General features: G+C 38.1%; 1 protein-coding gene across 4 annotated transcripts in view; it reads right to left on the bottom strand.

Annotated features, from left to right (window-relative positions):
• Window positions 1-24,823, bottom strand: part of BTRC (beta-transducin repeat containing E3 ubiquitin protein ligase) — a 195,320-nt gene that overhangs the window by 121,571 nt on the left and 48,926 nt on the right. For 2 of the 4 annotated variants that reach the window (XM_049856132.1, XM_049856131.1), the window contains exon 2: window positions 7,899-8,006. The exons of the other annotated variants lie outside the window; for them this stretch is intronic. In XM_049856132.1, coding sequence (XP_049712089.1) covers window positions 7,899-8,006 — 108 coding nt within the window. The remainder of the gene's footprint in view (window positions 1-7,898; window positions 8,007-24,823) is intronic. 4 annotated transcript variants of the gene reach the window in all.

The raw sequence follows: 24,823 nt of genomic DNA, 5'->3' as shown, positions 1-24,823 counted from the left end.
CAGGACCAGGCAGTATTCCATTCTGTTGTATGTAGTGTTGCCATAAGTCAGAACTGACTCTATGGCGCCTAACAACAACATGAGTGATGCTTTGCTTATATATTTACCAAATATTTTACATATTCTCCAAAAAATATTAGTTTTATAAGCAGGGGAAAAAAAATTTTTTTTTTCCACAAAACAAAAACATTTTTGATATGTTACTACCTATGAACCCCTAATGGAAGGGTTTTAGTTGGGATAAACACAGTTCAAATCTCAACACATGCACATAAAAGAACTGAATTATTTATTATATAGAAACTGTGCTGAACTAAAATTACTCACATAAAATAGTGGGGCCATCCACTTCATAAGCTTTTTTTGTCATGAGATAATAGAATTTTGTAATAGGGTTTGAATCTTAATCTACATTCAATGTGATAATCCACATTCCCCTAAAACCTCAAATGTCAAATGAAGCCACCATTCATATACATATATATGTATATATAGGTGTGTATGTATATATATATATATTTTTCTTTGTCTTCAAATTTCCTGAATAATGCTTAGTTTTTCTACTATGGTTCCATTTTAGCATTTCACTTAGTATGTCATAAGATTTAGTAGACTTTTGAGCATTCTTAAATAATATATTATTTTTCCTGAACTCAACCCCCAGCAATTTCAACCGTTGCCAAGGGACTCTAGCTAATTTAAAAGTATTATACAGTTCACTTAGCTCAAGATTTCCCTATTCTTGACACTTAAAATATTCTAAAGTCATATAAATCTATTTATATTCTTATTGTTGGAATTTCGTTTATATTCTCTTTCAATGTCTAAAGAAAACAAAAGATCTTAATTACTCGTCTACTTTTAAGCACTTTCTCTCTACTGCTCATTCCCATTTAATATCATCATCATTTGCTGGGGATGAGCAAATGATTCCACAAAATACATCCTTAATTAAACAACAGAAACCCTCTTCATCATCCATACATTTTCCAGGACAACCGATGGAATGATGAAAATGTGCTCAAACTAAACACATGCTGATAGAATCTATTTAAACTAAACACATGCTGATAGAATCTATTTAAATAATTTATTTTTTCAAGATCTTTTCTGTCACTAGTTTGAAATGTCAATAATCAAATCATCCCAGCGTTGTCTTTTCAATCTGAGTTACTGAGGATAATCTGATAAATACAGCGAGAACTCCATGGCTCTTCTCTATTGTCCTAAAAATTTTGACTTAAGATACTTCAAACTTAACTAAAAGAAGGTAATGACTTCCAGAAAAAAAAAAAAAAGCCATGGAATTATTCCTAAAACACTCACGTGCCTTAAACATTTGGCAATGTTTGTAAAAGTGAGTATTCTTACTGGGAAAACCCCTTTGAACAATTACTTAATTATTTCTTTTAAAGTTAAAAGTACCCTTACTATATCTTGTTCTATATCTTAAGAGTGTGGTACTGGTTATATGAAAGTATACGTTTGTCAACACTCATCTAATAATAAAAAAAAAATAATAGTACACTTAAAATCAGTGCATTCCACTATATGTAAATTTTACATAAACTAAAATCCAAATAAATAAGATAAAACCCAAACCAGAAAGATACAAATGTACTAAGATTGATATTATTCCAATAGTGGAATAGGGAGGACTAGATGCAAGCTCTCTAACTGCCAATTAGTCAACCAGCAATATTGAGGAAGCACCTGTGTGTGCTGATCCTGACACAGAACAAACTACGGCATTAATAGGGTAAAAACAGCATAAAAGCCTATTTCTTCCATTTTGCTACATAAGACATAATAATGACCTCTCTAAGATTAACAAAGAAAACTAGATATTCACACTTAGAGTAATGTTGAGAAAGTAAAATTTTCTCATAAATACCTAAACTAAAAGTGGGCTTCCCTACAATTTTTACAGACTCGAGCTGCACAAATGAAAAAAAAAATTTTTTTAACATTTGCTGAAAGCCTCTAAATCTAGCCCATCATACATTTTTCTAATAATATAAAACTCACTAATCTGTCAGACAGAGCCCTGGTTGTGCCATGGTTAAGAGCTACAGCTGCTAACTAAAAGGTCAGCAATTCAAATCCACCAGCTGCTCCTTGGAAACCCTATGGAGCAGTTCTACTCTGTCCTGTAGGGTCACTGAGTCAGAATCAACTCAACAGCAACAGGTTTGGTTTTTTAATCTGCCAGATACTATAAAGATTTTATGTAAATTAACACATTTGATCCTCACAACTCTATGAGATACTTTTATCATCCCCAATTTACTAATTAAAAAATTGTGGTATACACCAGACTTAGTGGTCCCACTGAGACTAGAAGGACCCCAGAGGTCTGGGTCCCCAGACCTTCTGTTAGTCCAAGACAGGAACCATTCCCAAAGCCAACTCTTCAGACAGGTATTGGACTGGACTATGGGATAGAAAATGATACTGGTGAAGAGTAAGCTCCTTGGATCACGTAGACATGTGAGACTGTGGGCAGCTCCTGTCTGGAGAAGAGGCGAGAGGGCAGAGGGGGGCAGAAGCTGGCCAAATGGACACGAAAATAGAAGGAGTGTGCTGTCTCATTAGAGGGGGAGCAACTGGGAGTATATAAATTTTTGTATGAGAGACTGACTTGGTTTGTAAACTTTCACTTAAAGCACAATAAAAAAAAAAAAACAACTGAGGTATAAAAAGGTTAAATAGCTTGCCCAAGGCCACACCCAGAAAATGACAGAGCTGTCATTTAGTATTACAGATTCAAATCCAACCCAATTTGACCAAGGCCAATGTTCTTAACCACTACAATATATACTGACCTCTGCACTTCTCCTTTCTGCCTATGTCACACAATTTCACTCCTACATATAATTCAAGAGCCATACACCCAATTATTTCTGAATTTTCCAGAAAAATCTCTAAATCAGCCTTTCTCCAAATATGCTTTTAAAAAAACTGTTGCCGGCGAGTCAATTACAATTCACAGAGACCCTATAGGACAGAGTAGAACTGTCCCATAGGGTTTCCAAGGAATGGCTGGTGGATTCAAACTGCTGACCTTTTGGTGAACAGCTGAGCTCTTAACCATATGAAAGGGATTCAATAAAAAATTTTTTTATACTTTTTCTGTCCTAAGACTAAATAAAGATCCTGACAGTAACGGTGAATTTGTTCAGAGTTCCTTCCTACTAACTTTAGATTCAAGATTACTTTAGGCCAAATGAAATTTAAATTGTTATTAGTATCTTGGTGTCCAAGTAAGATTTTAACTTGTACAATTTTTAAGAGAGTATGATTCTCTTCACTACTTACCTAATATAGTTCAAACTACCAGTATTTATTGAGTGCCAACTACTAAAAAGTACAGTATTTTTCAGGCTCAGCTAGGACATGTAAACTACCTGGGGTCTACTGAATACTCACCCCCACATCTCAGGGTGGGAAGAAGCATGTGGGTGGCAATGTAGTAGTAGTTCACAATGGTTTTAATCTGCATTGCCCTGATGGCTAAAGATATTGAGCATCTATTCATGTGCTTATTTGCATTTATAGATCTTCTTTGATGATGTAACTATTGAAATGTTTTGCCCATTATTTTATTAGGTTGTTGTTGCCGTTGTTAGCTGCCTTTGAGCCGGTTCTGACTCATAGTGACCCTATGTACAAAACACTGCCCTGTCCTGTGCCATCCTCACAGTTGTTGCTCTGTTTGAGCCCATTACTGCAGCCACTGTGTCAATCCATCTCATTCAGGGTCTTCCTCTTTTTCGCCCACCCTCTACTTTACCAAGCATGGTGTCCTTCCCCAGGGACTGGTCCTTCCTGGTCCAAAGTACATGAGACAAAGCTTCTCGGATTATTTGCTCAGCATACAGACTGAGTAAGTATGGTGAAAGGATACAACCCTGAAATACACCTTTCCTGATTTTAAACCACACAGTATTCCCTTGTTCTGTTCAACTACTGCCTCTTGGTCTCTGTACAGGTTCTGCATGAGCATAATTAAGTTCTGGAATTCCCATTCTTTGCAAGTTATCCATAACTTGTTATGATCCAAACAGTTGAGTGCCTCTGCACAGTCAATAAAACACATGTACTCCAGACGACATGGCCCTGAACTCTCTTCGCCCAAAACTAAAGCCATTCCCAAAGCCAACTGTTCAAACAAAGATTAGACTGGACTATAAGACATAAGCTGATACTAGTGAAGAGTGTGCTTCTTAGGTCAAATAGATACATGAGACGAAATGGGCAGCTTCTATCTGGAGGCAAGATGAGAAGGCAGAAACAAGAGATGATTGAACAGACATGGGAAATACAGGGTGGACAGGAAGACTGTGCTGTCACATTACAGGGAGAGCAACTAGGGTCACAGAATAATGTGTGTGTAAGTTTTTGTATGAGAAGCTGACTTGAATTGTAAACTTTCACTTAAAGCACAAAAAAAAAAAAAAAAAAGAGAGAGAAAAATACTAACCCCCCCCCCCCCCCACACACACACAAAAAAACCCACAGGTAAACATCTTTCTGGTATTCTCTGCTTTCAGCCAAGATTCATCCGACATCAGCAATGATATTCCTCATTCCTAATCCTCTTTTGAATCTGGCTTGAATTTCTGGCAGTTCCCAGTTTGCCAGTTGATGTACTGCTGCAACTGTTTCTGAATTATCTTCTTGTCTAAGAAGTCTTTGCCTAACCCAAAGCCACAAAGAGTTTTTTTCTCCCACGTGTTCTTCTATTAGTTTTATGATTTTAATTCTTACATTTAGGTCTATGATCCATTTTGAGTTAATTTTTGTATATGGTGTGATGTAAAGGCTGAGGTTCATTTTTTTGCATATGGATGTCCAGTTGTTCCAGCACTATTTGTTAAAAAGATTGAAATCAACGGATTTTAATATAACAAAGTACAAAAAGTTCGTTGATACAATTTCAGATTATACACTACAACTAACCTTCAAAAAATTATAATCACCTGAAAAGACTATTAAAATGTCCCTCCCTTTGCATCTGTGAAAGGCCAGATTTTCTTCATTTCAACCAGAACAACACATCAGAACAGACTGAATGCAGAAGCAGATATGAGTGTCTGGCTGCCTTTTATTAATCTGGAAATTTAAAAGATTTCCAAAAATATTACATGCCAGTCTTCTTTAAATTTTTTCATTTCAGAATAGTTTTTTTTTTTCATTTTCATGAAAAATGTTATTTGTATTAATGAGTATTGAAGTTATTTTAAAATAAATTAATAAGTTAAGATTTCAATTTTTTCTGTTTTAAGTACAGTACATATCAATAAATATAACTCACATTTGAGTTCCTCAATAAATTTTAAGAGTGTAAAGTCAAAAAGTTTAAGAATCACTATTCAAGACTGCCATCATCTCTCTGTTCAGTTACTGAAATTACGCTTTTTATAGCCAGAGTAATACATCTAAATGCAAATCTGATCAGGTCACCCAAACCAAACCAAATCCATTGCTGTCAAGTTGATTCCAACTCATACCAACCCTACAGGACAGAGCAGAACTGCCTCATAGTGTTTCCAATGCTGTAAATCTTTATGGAAGCAGACTGCCACATCTTTCTTCTGCAGAGTGGCTGGTGGGTTTCAGCCATCATTCGGTTAGCAGCTGGGTGCTTTAACCACTGCACCACAATCCTTTCAATGGCTTGCCCCTCTTCTTAAGATAAAGACTAAACTTTCGATGGTCCACAAGTCCTGAGTGATCAATCCTCCCCAGTTTTCTCTCACTCAGGTCTCCCCTTTCTCCTCATTCTATGTAATCTAGTTATAGAAATCAGGTTTCAAATGCTCCAAGCCCCCCCTACCTTCAGGGCCCATTTCCTTCATAGCACTTAGCACTTCCGGAGATTATATTTCTAGGATTATGTGATTTAATATTTCTCTCTCATTTCACAGTAGAGTATAAATATAATAATCATACATGTTAACTATTAGATAAAATTCTGCTTATATATTTGTATATGCATTTTTCTAAGATTAATAGTTCTCATCATATCCTCAAAGGAGTCAATGACCCCCCAAAAGTTAAAGAAAACCATTAGGCTAGAATGGTTAAAAAAAAAAAAAAAAAAGCCCTTGGAGTCCCTGGGTGGTGCAAATGATCAAGCATTGGGCTACAAACTGAAAGGATGGCAGTTTAGACCGCTCCAAAGCACCTCAGAAGAAAGGCCTGGCGATCTGCTTCTGAGAGGTCAAAGCCATGAAAACCCTACGGAGCCCAGTTCTACTCTGAGACACATGGGGTCGCCATGAGTCAGAGTCGACTCAATGGCAACTTGCTTTTTGTTGTTGTTGTTTGTCTGTCTTTAGAGCAGAAACCTTATATCAGTATTACATATTAAAAAATATAAGGTATTTCATTTTTTGAAAAAAATTGATACCCTCTAGGTATCAACATTCTTTAACAATAACTGTAATAATGCTAATGATGATGATAAAAGCAGCAGCAATTTACTGCATGCTGTTACTATAGTCTTCAGTTACAGATAAGGCAGATGAGGCTCAGGGAGGTGAAATGCCTTGCTCGACATCACACCGCTAGTGGCAGAGCAAGTATGCAGCCCTGGACTTAACTGATTCCAAAGCCGACATGCTTTACTACATTGTCTCTCATAGTATAAGCAAAGGAAGTTTAATACTAAATTTTGCAAAGGACAAATGGAAATCTCCAGTATTATTATCACTAAAATGGTATCACTGAAGTCTAGCAATTGTTAGCACATTGCAGGAGTACAGAATACTTTAAAAAAACCAGTTGCTGTCAAGTTGTTCTGACTCTCAACCACATGTGTATCAGAGTAGAAATGTGCTCCATAGGGTTTTCTGTGGCTGATTTTTTGGGAAGTAGATTGCCAGGGCTTTCTTCTGAGGCACCTCTTGGTGGACATAAGCCTCCAACTTTTCAGTTGGCATCTGAGAGCATTAACTATTTGCACCACCCAGGGACTCCATGGAATACTTAAGTTCCCCTTGTTTAACTAAGACTTAATCATAAGCATTCTGACGCTTGCTTACAGCTTGCCTTTGAAACTCTTCCAACTAGATGAACTACGTATGTTTTAAAAAAAAAAAGGTAATTTATTGTGTATTACAATCAAATGCTAACCATAAATCTCAAATACCTGAGGTGGATAGAAAATACTTTTGCCAAGAATACCACCATATATGTTACCCCTAATTCATAAGCAATGGGCATCATTTTCTTGTAATTTCCTCTACAAATTTTCCATTCCTTGTCCAGGCACTGATCTAATGGCTTCTAAGAAAGGCTGAAGGAAGTCAGAATCTGTTGGTCCATGCAAAACCAGCTCAAGCTGGTCTCAAGCTGATACTGCACCCAAAGGTCTTACAGGCCTTTCCACCTTGAAACTAGACACATTAACCAAGGTATAAATAAAAATATAGTTATAAAATAAGATACGGTAACCAAAAGACATTCTGAAAAGAGCACTTTATATTTTTAATAATCATAAGAAAATATAAGATGTTCAAGCAACTAATTGTAATTAATGAATTACATTAAATGGCTTTATGTAGCTCCAGAGCAAACATTAGATACTGAATGCTGTTTATTGAGAATGCTTTAAAATTCATTATTATACTTTTGCTAGATCTGAAAGCCAATGGTCAAGTTGTGCTATGTCAATTTTAGGAAACCAATTATAACAAAACTGTCTTAAGAGTGGACCAGTCTGGATCTACATTGAAAATTAATCATTAAAAGAGTACTGGATCATGTGAAATATAGGCAATTATAAAGAAGAAAAGATGAACATAAGTAAAGCATGAGAAAGGAGAGGAACACACTTATGAATTAGACACACACTAATGCCCGCAAATAACCCACAGAGACAGAGAAAGTACCTGGAAAGCTGTGAGTGCGCCAGTCCCTGGGTTATACAGGCATCGCAGCGAAGGCATGCTGTCCGCCAGGCTGGAGCAGCCCAGCCACAGAGACCTGGGCATAGAGCACTGCAGAGAGAGGACAACTATGAGATGGGACAGTATGAGACAGGATGGCACAGATTACAGGAACTATCAAGGCTTAGCTGAAACACGTTAGCCCAGTTGCAGCTGGCCTTTATGATAGAAACATCTTGAAGAAACCTACTACTTACTGGTTCTAACCCCACAGAAACTCAAAGGGGGCACTAGTGGCCAAAAAGTAAGAAAAGAAAAAAGGTAACAAGCCAAAAAGCCGCATACTTAATAAAAAAATCTTTGTCCCTGTTCTTCTGTGTATGAGTTTAAAGGAAATTTACTCCTTAATCCAATTAATTATTTTCCTCTATACACCTCAACTCATCTCCCGTACATTTACCACAGAATGAAATATGTACACTAAGTAGAAAGGGAAATCACTCATGGTAGTATTTTAACATTGCAAATCATAATTTAGAAAACAAAATACCACAGGAAAAATAGGTTTTATTAGAAGGTGGGGAGAAGGAAAAGAAAGTACTGTACCCCCAAGACTTTGACAGCAACCAACTCTGCACAGTTTGCCTATGTTTTATTATCTTGTTGGACTGCTATTCATTAACCAAAATCAAGTTACCATAGCAGCTGCCTCTTCATCTTTCCAGATGGATTAAAGGAATGGGGAAGGCCAGAAAGTGCCCAAACAGAAGGGAACACCACCACTACCACCACAAAGAGAGAGAGAGAGAGCAAGAAACCCAGAAAGCCTCTTAACCAAATAAAAGCATGTACGAGTGTAAATACACACATAGTGTATTCAGTAACCAAAAAAAGGTAGAAATTATGAATTCTAGTAAGACTAAACAATACCAAGGTTATTGCTCCTATTGCTTTATAAAAGACTATGTCTTTTAGAACAGCTTTTACATTTTTTCATGTTTTTATAAAAGTATCCCAGGCTGAACTTCTGTCCATCAACCTGAGTGCTATCACCGTCCAATAAGAGCTAAAAACCTAAATCACTGCACATATAAAAACAAGCAAATATATTTCAAGATATAACAGTAAGTACACATAATACTAAACTTTAAATTATGTTTTGAAGTATTTAATATCAACATGGGCTTTTTGTCTTCTTAAAACACTCTAGTTACAGGAATCAGTATTATGAAGTAAAACATGGTATTCATTGTTCACACTATCTATAATTGATATACAGATAGTGTGTTGCAAAGGACTTCAAAAGATGATCTGATCCAGACCTCTGCTGTCAAGATCATTATCTTCATTTTACAATTGATGCAAATGGTGCTCAGGACAAATTAAGTGGGGAGTAGACCCATGGCCTATTGTTTCCTAGTGCAGAATCCTACCCCCTGTCCGTGCATCCCTAGATCATAAAGCGGAGAAATCAGACTTCAAAGAAGGGTACCTGCTGCAGGCACCACTGGATAACATGTCACACAAAACAGCTAAACTTCTCTCAACTAATATAGTAATCTCCTAATTTTGTTCACTGTTCCCAGTGTTTCTTCTCAAGCTACAATTCATTTTACAAACAGCAGTTAAACAGAATAAATAACTGTCTTCACTTTCTATTATCCGGTCATGTTCTAGTCAGTAATTCATAATGGTCCCTAGGTCTACTGCATGAAATCCAAGCAATCAGTGTGACCCTTCCTCGCTGCCTACATCAACGCACCACATTCACTATCCTTCCAACTGGCCCTGGCACTCTGGCTAATTAACTAGCTTGATAAGCCAAATCAAACCTGTTGCCGTCGTCGTCATCCAGTTGATTCTGAATCATAGCGACCCTACAGGACACAGCAGAATTGCCCCACAGGGTCCCAAGGAGTGGCTGGTGGATTCAAACTGCCAATCTTTTGGTTAGCAGCTGAGCTCTTAACCGCCGCACTACCTGATATTTTGTTCAAATACCAGTCTTACTGCTATGCCTTTGAACTTATAATTCCCTTCACCCTCTCCCCCTGCCAATCCACATCTACCTGTTACCTCTAGCCCAAAACCCGCTGCTGCTCAGTCAATTCCAACTTATAGTGACCCTATACGACAGGGTAGAACAACCCCATAGGGTTTCCAAGGAGCAGCTGGTAGATTCAAACCACTGACATTTTGGTTAACTGCCGTGGCTATCAACCACTGTGCCACCAGGACTCCTCTACCTCTATAAAAAAAAAAATTTTTTTTGTTCCTTAGAATTATTTATACTAATTTCATTTTAGTCTCTTTCGGTAGTTCTCAGTGGCAGAGATTCTAATACTGTAAGGAATGGGCAATGGAGAGGACAGGATAAAAAAAAAAAGCTTCTTTCCCCTTCAGAGCCACCATTTTACTCAAATTACTGCTGTACACGGGAAGCATCAAGAATGTTTTGTTAAAATAATTTTTGTAAGTGAATGATATTAAAAAATTTTAAGTCTTATGTCTTAGTCATCATTCAACAAGTATTTATGGAGCACCTTCCTTGTATAGGCACTGTTCTAGACACTAGGGACAGAAAAATGAACAAAAGAGACAATAATCCCTGTCTTCATGGAACTTACATTCTAAGAGTGACATTCTCTTAACTTTTAATTCTTCTATATTAAAAACCCTTAACCTAAAACAAACTTGTGAGTTTCTCTACTTAATGACAGACACAGCAGTCAAAGAAGAAAGTCTCATACAGTCACTCTGAAGGAGGGACTGAATTTGAGGAAAATGGGGAAGAGATAAAAGAGTTGAGAGTAAATAATAAGGGAGCATGAGAACACGGAAAAGAATGGAGGACAATGGAAAAGATACTGGAAGACAGGTTGTCACTTCTCCCCCTTCCCTTCAAAAGAGGTGGCTCATATGCTTCTAGTCACACTGAAGCCACCCATATGTTGTATGGCACAAGTGGGTCTTCCATAAAGTGCAAAATCTGTGTATTTATTTGCATTTGTGAATATGTTCTTTGGTAGGTCTTTTAAGGTATCCCTCTTCTGAATGTTTTGTCTCCTCCATTGTATATAATTACCTGTGTATTACTTGATGAATTATTACAACTTTCCTTATTGTTACTCATTCTAATGTTCTAATGCTCCTCCTCATTCATTCACCCCATCTTCTATAAAGATTCCTAACAACTAAGTATTTGAAAGGGCTTATCCCATCCCCTTAAACTAAAATTCCAAAATAAAATTATAATCAATAATGAGCTGCATACACCCAAGAAAGCAACTAGATATACCAGTGTGATTTCCAAATAGCTTTAAATTGCAAACACCACACAGAGGATGCATTCCCGATTATTACAAGACAATTGGTGTGGGTATGAAAATTGCGATTGGATATAGTCAGATCTGCACATTACCATAAGATTTTATATATTATAGCTCAATTTAAAAACTAATTTTCAAATTGGTTTGTATTGTAACAATTACTCTTACTTATACTGGTAAATGCCACTTAAACATTGAGAAAAAAATCTAATAAAAAATAAATGGAATAACTTTTATCCTACCTCTTTCCTTCTATCTTCACGTTTAGGAACATTTTCTAAGCGAAGGGGAAAATCAAAGGAAATTTGGGCAGTAAGTAACAGAAAGAACTGGAATGCAAACCTGATTACTATTTGTATGCATTTTATATATTTCAGGACCATCCTGATTGGTCAGTTTCTGACAGAGCTGTAAGAGTTTTTTCTGACCTTCAACATTTGATAAATAATGCCCTTGAAATTTTATCTTTAAAATATCAGAAGAACACACAGTTTTCTACTTAAAGTTTGGGCTGCCCTTGTTATTTCTCCTTGCAAATTATATTTAAATTCCTAATATTTTCATTAAAAAAAAGGAGGTTCTAAACTCAGCTGCAACTCAGCAAATACATTCTTGCATTTAAATATTTAACTTCTATTAACTGTTAAAGAACTTGTGAATGGCCTATTCCTTGGGTGCTTCTTACATGCGATATCAAAAGCTGTAACAAAGTCTAGTTAATAGATGTGTATCCATCCTACACAAATCCTGCCCTGCATGGTACATATGTTTCTTCAGATCATTTCCCATCCCACAAAGACTTGATGTTTTGCCACTAATCTTACCCCAGCTGACTCTCCTTTAAAAAAAATAGTCTAAGACTATAATAATGTACAACAACTGAAGTTCTGCAATTGAAAGAGTTCACCAGCTTTTAAAAAGCATACACATTAAAAAAAAAAAAGCCTGAACATGTTCTCTACTACTTGAAGGAATCAAAAAAAAAAGACTGAAATGTTGCAACAAAGGGCCTCAGGGCCTCCGACGACGCATCAAGTATACAGTACCTAATGCCCATCAGGTTCAACAGCACAAATTCATTTACACAGAGAACACTGTAAACCTCAGCTCTTCCCCACCTGGCTGCCTGGTGTAGTGTCACAGATCCTCTTCACTCAGAGAAAGGGCCCTGCAGGCAAAGGGCTGGCCTCAGCATTTACTATATAAAAGCTGAATGACAAAAATCTCCTAAACTCAGGTCCCTGTTGGTCAACTTCTAGGAGTAATAGAAGCTATAATAATCAACAATAAAAAGATTGCTGCATAGAGAGTTTATGTATCCTTAAGCCATGGAATAGAAGAATTCCCTTTTCGCTACTATATCAACTGTAAAATTCAGGCCAAGAGAACTAGAGTATTCCACAGGCCATGTAATACATTGACTCCATCTATACAAATTCAGTGATTGCCTCTTAAGAATCCCCAGAGTTAACTCCAAAAATGAAACTCCTACCACACTGAATAATTATATTTGCCTAGCCTTACTGAACAAGGTTATGGTAAAACTAAAATAAGGGTTCCAAAAATTGCAAAGTGGAGGGATAGCAGTAGGGGGGTGGGGGGATGGGTGGAGGAAGAGGCAGCGGGAAAGTAAAGTGACATCATTACCAAGAACAGGTTTCCATGAATGCTACTTGCATTTTAAAATGTTCTGGAAAGCCATTATAAACTGTAGACCATGGAATCAATAAATTTATCCATCAATCAAATATTCATTGTTCATTACCAGAGTGGACACAGGGAGAGTACAAGGAAAAGAGAACTAAAATTTATTAGGCATAAATCATTTGCCAGACACTGTGCTAAATCCATTGAATACATTATTCCACTTAATCATTACAACCCTGCCAAAGAGTTATTCATATTCTCACTTTAACAGGAGAGTAAACTCAAGTTCAGGGATGCTACAATGACTAAGTGCCAATGCCAGAAATGGGACCCCGATGTACTTGACTCCAAAATCAACAGACTCACCAATACAGAGATCTGCTCTCAACTAATTTACACTCTATTTAGGGAGATAAATTAACAGAAATACTAGTAACTACAAGAAAAAACATAATAATGTGCTTAATTATGTTATTTACACTATAGCTGCTATACAACACCCAGTGCCATCGAGTCGATTCCGACAGCATAGCTGCTATATAAGCTTAGTTAAAATTCCTCATTTTTAAAAAAGTTCAGATACAGGCTTTAATTTTATTGTAGCACTTGTTACTTGTCAACTACTTACACATTTGTCTCTTCTACCAGGCTACATTCCTTAGAGATACACTCTATGTCTTAATCCTTTTTTAACTCCATAATAAATCATAATATCATATATTATGCTTAGTGGATGCATAATAAATGCATCATAATAGATGCTTGATAAATATGTGCTTAATGGCAAGAGAACAATAAAATCTATATATCAAAGCAAAGCAAAGTAAGCAATATGCCTACGGAATAGTGAGAATAACGACAAAATAATACTCACTGGTTACTTTACTGACACAGATCTGACTGGAAGGTACATGTTGGATAGCACAAACAAAACAAGACATATAACTATAAGTGGTATAAGGTATTAACAGCTTCTAAAAGCTCTTTCACAATTCATTATCTTCTTTACATGTATAATAAACTAGTAAGGCAAATAACCCCAAAAGTTAAAGGGTACCTAAAAATAAAAACCAGTTGCCATCAAAGCTGATTCCAACTCACAGCAACCCCATGGTGTTACGAGAGTAGAGCTGTGCTGCATAGGGTTTACAATAGCTGCTTTTTCAAAGCAGATGCCAGGCCTTTCTTCCAAGGCACACATGGGTAGACTTGAACTCCAATCTTTTGGTTGGCCATAAGCCTGTTTCATCATTTACACCACCAAGGGACTCCTGATGGACACCTGTTGTTAGGTGCTGTCAAGTCAGCTCTGACTCATAGTAGCCCTAGGTAAAACAGAACGGAATGAACACTGGCCAGTCCAATGCCATCCTCACAATCATTGCTATCCTTGAGCACAGGTTGCTGTCTTCCAAACTTCTCGGCATAAATGAGATGAGTAAGCACCTCCAGCACTGCATCCGTTTGCTGAAACATCTCAACTGGTATTCCATCAGTTCCTGCAGCGTTGCTTTTCACCAGTGTTTTCAGTGCAGCTTGGACTTCTTCCTTCAATACCATCAGTTCTTGATCATATGCTACCTCCTGAAACGGTTGAACATCGACCAATTCTTTTTGGTACAGTGACTCTGTGTATTCCTTCCTTCTTCTTTTGATGCTTCCTGCACTGTTCAGTATTTTGCCCACAGAATCCTTCAATACTGCAACTCGAGGCTTGAATTTTTTCTTCAGTTCTTTCAGCTTGAGAAATGACAAACATGTTTTTCCTTTTTGGTTTTCTAACTCCAAGGCTTTGCACATTTCATTATAATACTTTACTTTGTCTTCTTCAGCTGCCTTTGAAATCTGCTGTTCAGCTCTTTTACGCCTTCATTTCTTCCTTTCCCTTTAGCTATTCTACATTCAAGAGCAATTTTCAGTCTCTTATGATGTCTATTGGTCTTTTCTTTCTTTCCTGTCTCTATAATAACCTTTTTGCTTTCTCATGTATGATATCCTTGATGTCATCCCACAACTCGTCTGGTCTTTCGTCATTAGTGTTCAGTGCATCAAGGCTATTCTTGAGATGGTCTCTAAATTCAGGTGGGATATACTTGAGGTCGTACTTTGGGTTTCAGGGACCTACTCTAATTTTCTTCAGCTTCGGCCTAAACTTACCTATGAGCAATTGATGGTCTGTCCTGCTGTCAGCCCCTAGCCTTGTTTTGACTAATGATATTGAACTTCTCCACTGTCTCTTTCCACAGATGTAGTAGACTTGATTCCTGTGTATTCCATCTGTTGAGGTCCATATGTAGAGCTGCCAATTATGTTGTTGAAAAAGGCATTTGCAATGAAGAAGTCACTGATCTTGCAAAATTCTACCATGTGATCTCTGGCATTGTTTCTATCACCCAAGCCAAATTTCTGTTTCCTACTTTCGCATTCCAATTACCAGTGATTACATGTTTGATCAATTTCAGACAGCAGAAGTTGCTAAAAATCTTCAATTTCTTCATCTTTGGTCTTAGCGGTTGGTGTGTAAATGTGAATAATAGTTGTATTAATTAGTCTTCCTTGTAAGTGGATGAATATTATCCTATCAATGACAGTGTTGTACTTCAGGATAAATCTTGAAATGTTCTTTTTGATGATGAACATGATGCCATTTGTCTTCAATATGTCATTCCCAGCATAGTAGACCATGTGGTTGTCTGATTCAAAATGGCCAATACCAGTCCATTTCAGCTCATTAATGCCTAGGATATCAATCTTTATGTGCTCCATTTCATTTTTGATGACTTCCAATTTTCCTGGATTCATGCTTCATACATTCCATGTACTGATTATTAATGGATGTTTGCAGCTGCTTCTTCTCATTTTGAGTCATGCCATATTAGCAAATGAAGGTTCCAAAAGCTTTACCCCATCCACATCATTAAGGTAGACTCCACTTTGAGGAGGCAGCTCTTCCTCAGTCATATTTGGAGTGCCTTCCAACCTGAGGGGCTCATCTCCCAGCACTGTATCAGACAATGTTCTGCTGCTATTCATAAGATTTTCACTGGCGAATTTTTTCAGAAGTAGACCGCCAGGTCCTTCTTCCTAGTCTGGAAGCTCTGCGGAAACCTGTCCACCATGGATGACCCTGCTGGTATTTGAAATACTGGTGGCATAACTTCCACCATCATAGCAACATGCAAGCCACCTCAGTATGACACACTGAAAGATAAGTGGTGGGATGGCTACCTTCTAAGTGGCAAAGATGAGATTCAAAACCAGGTATTCTGACTACCCAGGACAGTCCCACATAAAAAATGGCCCTTAAAAAATCTGACATGAAGTTAACTCCATTATTAAGAAATGGAAAGCAAAGTGTGAGAATGAGTACACAACTTGAAGAATGTAATCGGTGTCACTGAATTGTACATGCAGAAACTGTTGAATTGGTGCATGTTCTGCTGTGTATATTCTCAACAACAACAAAAAATAAATTATATATTAAAAAACAAAGAAAGGAGGAGCCAAAGCAAAGGTATGGGGAGGAGGTGGGGGGGCCCACTGGATTAACTATAGAAAAGGAAGCCAGTTCAAGAGGCTATTGTAATCATCGAGGTAATGGCTGTTAAGAAGACAAACGTACGTCAAAAGAAGAATCAGGTTTTGGAGGGCGGAGCCAAGATGGCGGACTAGGCAGCCGCTACCTCGGATCCCTCTTACAACAAAGACACGGAAAAACAAGTGAATCGATCACATACATAACAATCTACGAACCCTGAACAACAAACACAGATTTAGAGACGGAGAACGAACTAATACGGGGAAGCAGCGATTGTTTCCAGAGCCTGGAGCCAGCATACCAGTCAGGTACGGCACAAGCACAGAGACCTGCTCCACCCCCCTGAACTAACCCCGGGAGGGGGACTAGCCGGTTCCACGGGCGGCGTGGGACGCAGCCGTTAGGAGAAGTCCCCGGGAGGCAGTGACTGATCTTGGAGCAGAAAGAGTAGCATCCGAGCCGGGGAACCGTCCCACAGGGATTTGGACTGCACGCAGGTACGCCATAAACACGGAGAGTTGCTCCACCCCCTGAACTAACCCCGGGAAGGTGACCATCCGGGTCGCGCGGGCGGCGTGGGACGCAGCCGGTAGGAGAAGTCCCCGGGAGGCAGCGACTGGTATTGGAGCGGGGAGAACAGCGTTCCAGCCGGGACACTCGGTCGCGGCACAAGCACGGGGAGCTACTCCACCCATCTGAACTAACCCCGGGAGGGGGCCCACCTGGTTCACGGGGGCGGCACGGCCACGCGGCTGGAGGGACGAGAAGTCCCCGGGAGGCAGCGACTGATTTTGGAGTCGAGAGTGCACCGTCCCAGTAGGGGAGCCTTGACGCTGGGCGTGGGGCTGGAAGCGGAGGATCTGACCGTGACTCCAGCGGGCCAGACCCCCCGGGGGCAATCTCCACACAGACAGCACACATAGGCGACGCGCCCGCGGGAATCTCAGATATAAGAGTCATTCCAAGCAAGACAAGCAACTCTGGCTATATTCTGAGGTGCTACTCTCCTATCTCTCTGTTCCCTCCCCCACCCTCCCCAGGCGGCTTCATTAACATCTGAATAGCCTGAGCCAGAGGGAGAACTCTGATAGGGATCTGACTGCAGTTTTTTTTTAGCGGATTTTCTGGAAAAACTAGTTTCCCAGTGATGGCTCGGAGACAACAATCCATATCAAACCACTTAAAGAAGCAGACCGTGACAGCTTCTCCAACTCCCCAAACAAAAGAATCAAAATCTTTCCCAAATGAAGATACAATTTTGGAATTATCAGATACAGAATATAAAAAACTAATTTACAGAATGCTTAATGATATCACAAATGAAATTAGGATATCTGCAGAAAAAGCCAAGGAACACACTGATAAAACTGTTGAAGAACTCAAAAAGATTATTCAAGAACATACTGGAAAAATTAATAAGTTGCAAGAATCCATAGAGAGACAACATGTAGAAATCCAAAAGATTAACAATAAAATAACAGAATTAGACAACACACTAGGAAGTCAGAGGAGCAGACTCGAGCAATTAGAATGCAGACTGGGACATCTGGAGGACCAGGGAATCAACACCAACATAGCTGAAAAAAAATCAGATAAAAGAATTAAAAAAAATGAAGAAACCCTAAGAATTATGTGGGACTCTATCAAGAAGGATAACCTGCGGGTGATTGGAGTCCCAGAACAGGGAGGGGGGACAGAAAACACAGAGAAAATAGTTGAAGAACTTCTGACAGAAAACTTCCCTGACATCATGAAAGACGAAAGGATATCTATCCAAGATGCTCATCGAACCCCATTTAAGATTGATCCAAAAAGAAAAACACCAAGACATATTATCATCAAACTCACCAAAACCAAAGATAAACAGAAAATTTTAAAAGCAGCCAGGGAGAAAAGAAAGGTTTCCTTCAAGGGAGAATCAATAAGAATATGTTCTGACTACTCAGCAGAAACCATGCAGGCAAGAAGGGAATGGGACGACATATACAGAACACTGAAGGAGAAGAACTGCCAACCAAGGATCATATATCCAGCAAAACTCTCTCTGAAATATGAAGGCGAAATTAAGATATTTACAGACAAACACAAGTTTAGAGAATTTGCAAAAACCAAACCAAAGCTACAAGAAATACTAAAGGATATTGTTTGGTCAGAGAACCAATAATATCAGATATCAGCACAACACAAGGTCACAAAACAGAACGTCCTGATATCAACTCAAATAGGGAAATCACAAAAACAAACAAATTAAGATTAATTAAAAAAAAAATACACATAACAGGGAATCATGGAAGTCAATAGGTAAAAGATCACAATAATCAAAAAGAGGGACTAAATACAGGAGGCATTGAACTGCCATATGGAGAGTGATACAAGGCGATATAGAACAATACAAGTTAGGTTTTTACTTAGAAAAATAGGGGTATATAATGAGGTAACCACAAAAAGGTATAACAACTCTATAACTCAAGACAAAAACCAAGAAAAACGTAACGACTCAACTAACATAAAGTCAAACACTATGAAAGTGAGGATCTCACAATTTACTAAGAAAAACGCCTCAGCACAAAAAAGTATGTGGAAAAATGAAATTGTCAACAACACACATAAAAAGGCATCAAAATGACAGCACTAAAAACTTATTTATCTATAATTACCCTGAATGTAAATGGACTAAATGCACCAATAAAGAGACAGAGAGTCACAGACTGGATAAAGAAACACGATCCATCTATATGCTGCCTACAAGAGACACACCTTAGACTTAGAGACACAAACAAACTAAAACTCAAAGGATGGAAAAAAGTATATCAAGCAAACAATAAGCAAAAAAGAAGAGGAGTAGCAATATTAATTTCTGACAAAATAGACTTTAGACTTAAATCCACCACAAAGGATAAAGAAGGACACTATATAATGATAAAAGGGACAATTGATCAGGAAGACATAACCATATTAAATATTTACGCACCCAATGACAGGGCTGCAAGATATATAAATCAAATTTTAACAGAACTGAAAAGCGAGATAGATACCTCCACAATTATAGTAGGAGACTTCAACACACCCCTTTCGGAGAAGGACAGGACATCCAGTAAGAAGCTCAACAGAGACACGGAAGATCTAATTACAACAATCAACCAACTTGACCTCATTGACTTATACAGAACTCTCCACCCAACTGCTGCAAAATATACTTTTTTTTCTAGCGCACATGGAACATTCTCTAGAATAGACCACATATTAGGTCATAAAACAAACCTTTGCAGAGTCCAAAACATCGAAATATTACAAAGCATCTTCTCAGACCACAAGGCAATAAAACTAGAGATCAATAACAGAAGAACGAGGGAAAAGAAATCAAATACTTGGAAAATGAACAATACCCTCCTGAAAAAAGACTGGGTTATAGAAGACATCAAGGAGGGAATAAGGAAATTCATAGAAAGCAACGAGAATGAAAATACTTCCTATCAAAACCTCTGGGACACAGCAAAAGCAGTGCTCAGAGGCCAATTTATATCAATAAATGCACACATACAAAAAGAAGAAAGAGCCAAAATCAGAGAACTGTCCCTACAACTTGAACAAATAGAAAGTGAGCAACAAAAGAATCCATCAGGCACCAGAAGAAAACAAATAATAAAAATTAGAGCTGAACTAAATGAATTAGAGAACAGAAAAACAATTGAAAGAATTAACAAAGCCAAAAGCTGGTTCTTTGAAAAAATTAACAAAATTGATAAACCATTGGCTAGACTGACTAAAGAAATACAGGAAAGGAAACAAATAACCCGAATAAGAAATGAGAAGGACCACATCACAACAGAACCAAATGAAATTAAAAGAATCATTTCAGATTATTATGAAAAATTGTACTCTAACAAATTTGAAAACCTAGAAGAAATGGATGAATTCCTTGAAAAACACTACCTACCTAAACTAACACATTCAGAAGCAGAACAACTAAATAGACCCATAACAAAAAAAGAGATTGAAACGGTAATCAAAAAACTCCCAACAAAAAAAAGTCCTGGCCCGGACGGCTTCACTGCAGAGTTCTACCAAATTTTCAGAGAAGAGTTAACACCACTACTACTAAAGGTATTCCAAAGCATAGAAAATGACGGAATACTACCCAACTCATTCTATGAAGCCACCATCTCCCTGATACCAAAACCAGGTAAAGACATTACAAAAAAAGAAAATTATAGACCTATATCCCTCATGAACATTGATGCAAAAATCCTCAACAAAATTCTAGCCAATAGAATCCAACAACACATCAAAAAAATAATTCACCCTGATCAAGTGGGATTTATACCAGGTATGCAAGGCTGGTTTAATATCAGAAAAACCATTAATGTAATCCATCACATAAATAAAACAAAAGACAAAAACCACATGATCTTATCAATTGATGCAGAAAAGGCATTTGACAAAGTCCAACACCCATTTATGATAAAAACTCTTACCAAAATAGGAATTGAAGGAAAATTCCTCAACATAATAAAGGGCATCTATGCAAAGCCAACAGCCAATATCACTCTAAATGGAGAGAACCTGAAAGCATTTCCCTTGAGAACGGGAACCAGACAAGGATGCCCTTTATCACCGCTCTTATTCAACATCGTGTTGGAAGCCTTAGCCAGGGCAATCAGGCTAGACAAAGAAATAAAAGGTATCCGGATTGGCAAGGAAGAAGTAAAGTTATCACTATTTGCAGATGACATGATTATATACACAGAAAACCCTAAGGAATCCTCCAGAAAACTACTGAAACTAATAGAAGAGTTTGGCAGAGTCTCAGGTTATAAAATAAACATACAAAAATCACTTGGATTCCTCTACATCAACAAAAAGAACACCGAAGAGGAAATAACCAAATCAATACCATTCACGGTAGCCCCCAAGAAGATAAGATACTTAGGAATAAATCTTACCAAGGATGTAAAAGACCTATACAAAGAAAACTACAAAGCTCTACTACAAGAAATTCAAAAGGACATACTTAAGTGGAAAAACATACCTTGCTCATGGATAGGAAGACTTAACATAGTAAAAATGTCTATTCTACCAAAAGCCATCTATACATTTAACGCACTTCCGATCCAAATTCCAATGTCATATTTTAAGGGGATAGAGAAACAAATCACCAATTTCATATGGAAGGGAAAGAAGCCCCGGATAAGCAAAGCACTACTGAAAAAGAAGAAGAAAGTGGGAGGCCTCACCTTACCTGACTTCAGAACCTATTATACAGCCACAGTAGTCAAAACAGCCTGGTATTGGTACAACAACAGACACATAGACCAATGGAACAGAATTGAGAACCCAGACATAGATCCATCCACGTATGAGCAGCTGATATTTGACAAAGGACCAGTGTCAATTAACTGGGGAAAAGACAGCCTTTTTAACAAATGGTGCTGGCATAACTGGATATCCATTTGCAAAAAAATGAAACAGGACCCATACCTCACACCATGCACAAAAACTAACTCCAAGTGGATCAAAGACCTAAACATAAAGACTAAAACGATAAAGATCATGGAAGTAAAAATTGGGACAACCCTAGGAGCCCTAATACAAGGTATAAACAGAATACAAAACATTACCAAAAATGATGAAGAGAAACCCGATAACTGGGAGCTCCTAAAAATCAAACACCTATGCTCATCTAAAGACTTCACCAAAAGAGTAAAAAGACCACCTACAGATTGGGAAAGAATTTTCAGCTATGACATCTCCGACCAGCGCCTGATCTCTAAAATCTACATGATTCTGTCAAAACTCAACCACAAAAAGACAAACAACCCAATCAAGAAGTGGGCAAAGGATATGAACACACATTTCTCTAAAGAAGATATTCAGGCAGCCAACAGATACATGAGAAAATGCTCTCGATCATTAGCCATTAGAGAAATGCAAATTAAAACTACGATGAGATTCCATCTCACACCAGCGAGGCTGGCATTAATCCAAAAAACACAAAATAATAAATGTTGGAGAGGCTGCGGAGAGATTGGAACTCTCATACACTGCTGGTGGGAATGTAAAATGGTACAACCACTTTGGAAATCTATCTGGCGTTATCTTAAACAGTTAGAAATAGAACTACCATACAACCCAGAAATCCCACTCCTCGGAATATACCCTAGAGATACAAGAGCCTTCATACAAACAGATATATGCACACCCATGTTTATTGCAGCTCTGTTTACAATAGCAAAAAGTTGGAAGCAACCAAGGTGTCCATCAACGGATGAATGGGTAAATAAATTGTGGTATATTCACACAATGGAATACTACGCATCGATAAAGAACAGTGACGAATCTCTGAAACATTTCATAACATGGAGAAACCTGGAAGGCATTATGCTGAGCAAAATGAGTCAGAGGCAAAAGGACAAATACTGTATAAGACCACTATTATAAGATCTTGAGAAATAGTAAACCTGAGAAGAACACATACTTTTGTGGTTACGAGGGGGGGAGGGAGGGAGGGTGGGAGAGGGTTTAGAAAAAAAAGAAAAAAAAAAAAAAAAAAAGAAGAATCAACAGCACTTAATGACTCGTTATAAGAAGAAAAACGTTAAGTCAGAAAAAACTCCAATATAGAATGATATTGATAGATTCAGGTAAACTGAAAATCAGTTCGAAAGAGAGGAGGAAGATAGGTTCAGGAATAATAAATTTGATATGATAATAAACCTCCAGTATGTCAGTAAAATTATGGCATGAAAGCTTGGGTATAAACCTGTAATGAATGATTTTTACACAGAGTTATTGGGAGTCATTGGCTTCTGTATAGCCTGTGATGCACTAGGTTAAAAGGATTTGCTACAAAAATACCAGTGAGGTGTGTTTTTTTTTTCTTAATTAAAATTTAATTTATTCCTTTTGTTCTCCCCCTTCCCTACCTAAACAATTCAGTATAACAGCCATTAGGTTGGACTGAAAAAGTACACATCAGGTTGAGTGGCTTTTGGAGGCTGAGTGAGTTGAGAAGGGTGTCCCTGAGGGGAGAAGGGCCTGACATCAAGTGTTGTAGCCCAAGTAAGATGAGGGGAAAAAATTTTGTCTGAATGCTGTGTGATTCCAACTACATGACATTACGGAAAAGGCAAAACTACAGAGACGGTAAAAAGATCAGTGGTTGCCAGGAGATCAGGAAGAGGAGGGATGAAGAAGAAGAACACAAGGGGTTTTTAGGACAGTGAAACTATAATGGTGGATACTTGACAATAATGGTGGATACCTGACATTATGCAATTGTCAAAACCAATAGAACCATACAACGCAAAGAGTGAAACCTAATCTAAACTATAAACTTTAGTTAATAATAATATAACAACAACAGTTGATCAGTTGTAACAAATGTACCATATCAATGTAAAATGTAAGTAACGGGAAACAGTGATGGGGGAATATATGGGAACTCTCTGTATATTCTGCTCAATTTTTGTATAAACCTGAACTGCTCTAAAAAATTAAGTCACTTAAAAAAAAAAAACAGAAGGCCAGCGTAGCAGGGGTCAGGGTTTGGGGATCATGGTTTCAGGGGACATCTAAGTCAATTGGCATAATAAAATCTATTAAGAAAACATTCTGCATCCCACTTTGGAGAGCTCCATCTGGGGTCTTGAACAGTAGCAAGCAGCCATCTAAGACGCATCAATTGGTCTCAACCCACCTGGATCAAAGGAGAATGAAGAACACCAAGGACACAAGATAATTAGGAGCCCAAGAGACAGAAAGGGCCACATAAACCAGTGACTACATCACCCTGAGATGAGAAGAACTAGATGGTACCCAGCTACAACCGATGACTGCCCTGACAGGGAACACAACAGAGAACCTCTGAGGGAGCAGGAGAGCAGTGGGATGCAGACCCCAAATTCTCATATAAGACCAGACTTAATGGTCGACTGAGACTAGAAGGACCCCAGTGGTCATGGCTCCCAGACCTTCTGTTGGCCTAGGACAGGAACCATTCCCAAAGCCAACTCTTCAGACAGGGATTGGACTTGGACAATGGGTTGGAGAGGGATGCTGGTGAGGAGTGAGCTTCTTGGATCAGGTGGACACTTGAGACTGTGTTGGCATCTCCTCCCTGGAGGGCAGATGAGAGGGTAGAGGGGGTTAGGAGCTGGCGAAATGGACACGAAAAGAGAGTGTAGAGGGAGAGAGCGGGCTGTCTCATTAGGGGGAGAGCAATTGGAGTATGTAGCAAGGTGTATATAAGTTTTTGTGTGAAAGACTGACTTGATTTGTAAACTTTCATTTAAAGCACAATAAAAACTTAAAAACAAAAACAAGAGTGCTAATTTAAAGTACAGTTTAGTAAGTAAAAAATGCATGGTAATCATTAAAAGGAAAAAAGAATTAATGTATAAATAACACCCTAACAG

The sequence above is a fragment of the Elephas maximus genome, chromosome 16, assembly GCF_024166365.1.
Source record: "Elephas maximus indicus isolate mEleMax1 chromosome 16, mEleMax1 primary haplotype, whole genome shotgun sequence".
In the NCBI taxonomy this organism is placed as follows: Eukaryota; Metazoa; Chordata; class Mammalia; order Proboscidea; family Elephantidae; genus Elephas; species Elephas maximus.
Note: the sequence above shows the minus strand (reverse complement) of the source record. Positions and strands in the feature narration are given on the sequence as shown.